The sequence below is a fragment of the Drosophila innubila genome (assembly GCF_004354385.1).
Source record: "Drosophila innubila isolate TH190305 chromosome 2L unlocalized genomic scaffold, UK_Dinn_1.0 5_B_2L, whole genome shotgun sequence".
In the NCBI taxonomy this organism is placed as follows: Eukaryota; Metazoa; Arthropoda; class Insecta; order Diptera; family Drosophilidae; genus Drosophila; species Drosophila innubila.
Genome location: NW_022995373.1, coordinates 5,206,708 through 5,210,042, shown reverse-complemented (window position 1 = coordinate 5,210,042; position 3,335 = coordinate 5,206,708). Strand labels below are relative to the sequence as shown.

The window sequence follows — 3,335 nt, the reverse complement described above, 5'->3', positions numbered from 1 at the left end:
GATATTCCTTTCATCTGCTTTATCTATTAAATAAATATGGTGAGTTTGATTTCGGCAGAGTCAATATATATTTATGTGTTGTATGGAAGATCAAAACGGTTACTAGGACCTCAGATCCTTATAATTTAAATTTACTTATATCCGGTAAATATTAACTGCATTAAAAGTATACAAATTATTTAACAAAAATCATTTATAAGCATTCGATCAATTTTTTAACTTTATTTTGAAAAATCTTGAATTTATAGCAGAGAACGTAATCATTATATGTTTATTTTTAAAAATTACATGGTGATTTTTATTAAGTAATAAGAAAAAATTCACATATAGTCATCGCTTAGATTTTTATTTTTTTTATTGCAATTGATTTTTATTTTGATAAAAAAAAATAAAAATCCTAATGATGATACGCTTTATGAACAAATATTAAGTTCGATTGACGGTACAATTACTTCTTGTTTATCGAGTTACAACAAAATGTGTAAGATTTCATTCTCATTTGATCGGAAAAGTGCGTTTATAGATCCATATTTACAATCTGCTCATTAAATATAGAATAGAATGAAATATAATGGAAAAATAATTAAGAGTACAATTAATTGATATTGAATAAGTAATTTATCAACTTTGTATCATTTAACGTTTTTGGATAATTAATTAAAAATGATTAAAAGATCAATACAGGGTACTTAAAAATGTTGTATACTATTTACAGTAAAGTTACACAGTCTACTAATTAGAAGCTTCAAATTCATGTACAGAATAGATACATTGATATTTATGGAATTAATGGTTTTTTTAAAATTTGATTTTAGAGGGAGTGTATTTCAGTTCACATAGGACAGGCTGGCGTTCAGATTGGTAACGCTTGTTGGGAGCTGTATTGCTTGGAGCATGGAATCCAGCCTGATGGACATATGCCCTCGGACAAAACAATTGGCGGTGGCGACGACTCCTTTAATACCTTTTTTAGTGAAACAAGCGCCGGAAAACATGTGCCACGAGCAGTATTTGTTGACTTGGAGCCTACGGTTGTCGATGAGGTCCGCACTGGAACATACCGGCAATTGTTCCACCCGGAACAGTTGATCACCGGTAAAGAGGATGCTGCCAATAATTATGCACGTGGTCACTATACTATCGGCAAGGAAATTGTTGATATTGTGCTAGATCGGATACGTAAGCTGGCGGATCAATGTACGGGTCTTCAAGGATTCTTAGTGTTTCACTCATTCGGCGGTGGCACAGGCTCCGGATTTACCTCATTGCTTATGGAGCGTCTATCAGTTGATTATGGCAAGAAGTCTAAACTGGAGTTCTCAATCTATCCAGCTCCACAAGTACGTATATTTCTTTCAGTTTAACAAAAAATACTTGCGCTTTCATGAAGTCTGACAAATGAAACTAAGAATACGAAAATCTCTCTAAATGAGCAAACTATATTTGGCAAAAATTAGAAAAATAGTGAGATTTTAAGTAAAATATATATATTTTTGTATTATATTCCAATGTTGATTCATATTTAAAAAATACAATCTTCTTGTTAAGTTCCAGAAAGACTACAGCCAGCTAACGTCTATAAACAAAAAAATGTTATGTATTTATAATAATCATCTAGAATCATTTGAATATTGTCTTGAAAAGTAATTATTTGCAAATTAAGTAAAATCATATTATATTATTATTCAAATAGTTAATCCTTAATTTTACTCATTCCTATTTTGGGTTAAAATATAATCATTTGAATGTTGTCCTGAAAAGTAACTATTTGCAAATTAGATAAAACCATATTATATTATTATTCAAATAGTTAATCCTTCCCTTTATCCATTCTTATTTTGAGCTAAAATATAATTCTAAGCCTTTTTGAATTTGTTTATATACTTCTCATAAAAATATTTGGCATTCGCATGGGGTACCTAGAGTCAGTCTGTGTTTAATCAATAAGTAAATATCTTTTTAGACTTGAAGAATGCAAACATAAACTTCAAATATATTAGAAACTAGAACTTATTGATCAATTATGAATTTCTTAGGTATCGACTGCTGTAGTTGAGCCATACAATTCGATTTTGACCACCCACACCACTCTGGAGCACTCCGATTGTGCATTTATGGTTGACAACGAGGCCATATATGACATCTGCCGTCGCAATTTGGACATTGAGCGACCTACCTACATGAACCTAAATCGTTTAATTGGGCAAATTGTTTCCTCCATTACAGCTTCGTTGCGCTTCGACGGAGCGCTCAATGTAGATTTAACTGAGTTCCAAACCAATTTGGTTCCCTACCCACGCATTCATTTTCCTCTTGCCACATATGCGCCAGTAATTTCCGTTGAAAAAGCTTATCATGAGCAATTAACTGTCGCGGAAATAACGAATGCCTGCTTCGAACCCGCTAACCAGATGGTCAAGTGTGATCCAAGGCATGGCAAATACATGGCATGCTGTATGCTTTATCGTGGTGACGTTGTACCCAAAGATGTGAATGCAGCAATCGCCACAATCAAGACAAAGCGCTCCATCCAATTCGTAGACTGGTGTCCGACTGGCTTTAAGGTGGGCATTAATTACCAACCACCCACTGTGGTTCCAGGTGGAGATTTAGCCAAGGTTCAACGTGCTGTATGCATGCTGTCTAATACTACGGCTATTGCCGAAGCCTGGGCTCGTTTGGATCATAAGTTTGATCTTATGTATGCCAAACGCGCATTTGTCCATTGGTACGTTGGAGAAGGTATGGAGGAAGGTGAATTCTCGGAGGCACGAGAGGACTTAGCTGCACTTGAAAAGGACTATGAAGAGGTGGGAATAGATTCTACAGCCGAAGTTGACGAAGGTGATGAATACTAAAGCATGATAATATAACGATATTATTGAAATTCAGAACGTGCCCTCGATTTGATTTTAACGCAATCTTTTGCAATTTATGTGAACTTACTATTAAACATTCAAGCATATTTTCCTTTTAAAAAATCAATTTCTACTAAAAAAAGCAAATAAATATGATGAAAAAACCTTAGCACTTTCCTTATCTATACTGGCTTATATATTATCAGGTTTTTAGACCCCGTACTTCAAAAAAGTACAGGGGTCTATTAGGTTTGTTTTAAGGAATACGTGCGTAACAGGCAGAAGGAGGCGTGTCACACCCTACATATATATTCTTGATCAGCATCAATAGCCAAGTCGATATAGCAATGTCCGTCTGTCTGTCTGCCTGTCCGTCCGTCTGTATCAACACCTAGATCTCAGAGACTATAAAAGCTAGTGACACCAAACTTGGTATGTAGATTCCTCTATATTGCAGGCAGATCAAGTTTTTTTCTT

The 3,335-nt window shown here is 34.5% G+C and overlaps 1 protein-coding gene across 1 annotated transcript; it reads left to right on the top strand.

The window, feature by feature from the left end:
- LOC117782653 (tubulin alpha-2 chain) lies at positions 1 to 3,023 on the top strand. The gene is made up of 3 exons (XM_034619672.1): positions 1 to 39; positions 816 to 1,340; positions 2,037 to 3,023. The coding sequence occupies exons 1-3, from the start codon at positions 37 to 39 to the stop codon at positions 2,856 to 2,858; spliced, it is 1,350 nt and encodes a 449-aa protein (XP_034475563.1). The 5' UTR covers positions 1 to 36; the 3' UTR covers positions 2,859 to 3,023.
- The last annotated feature ends 312 nt before the right edge of the window (positions 3,024 to 3,335 follow it).

Bases quoted from the DNA above. Each gene is read 5' to 3' on its own strand.
- LOC117782653 (XM_034619672.1), top strand. The intron at 1,341-2,036 runs GTACGTATATTT...TGAATTTCTTAG, and splicing joins CAATCTATCCAGCTCCACAA to GTATCGACTGCTGTAGTTGA.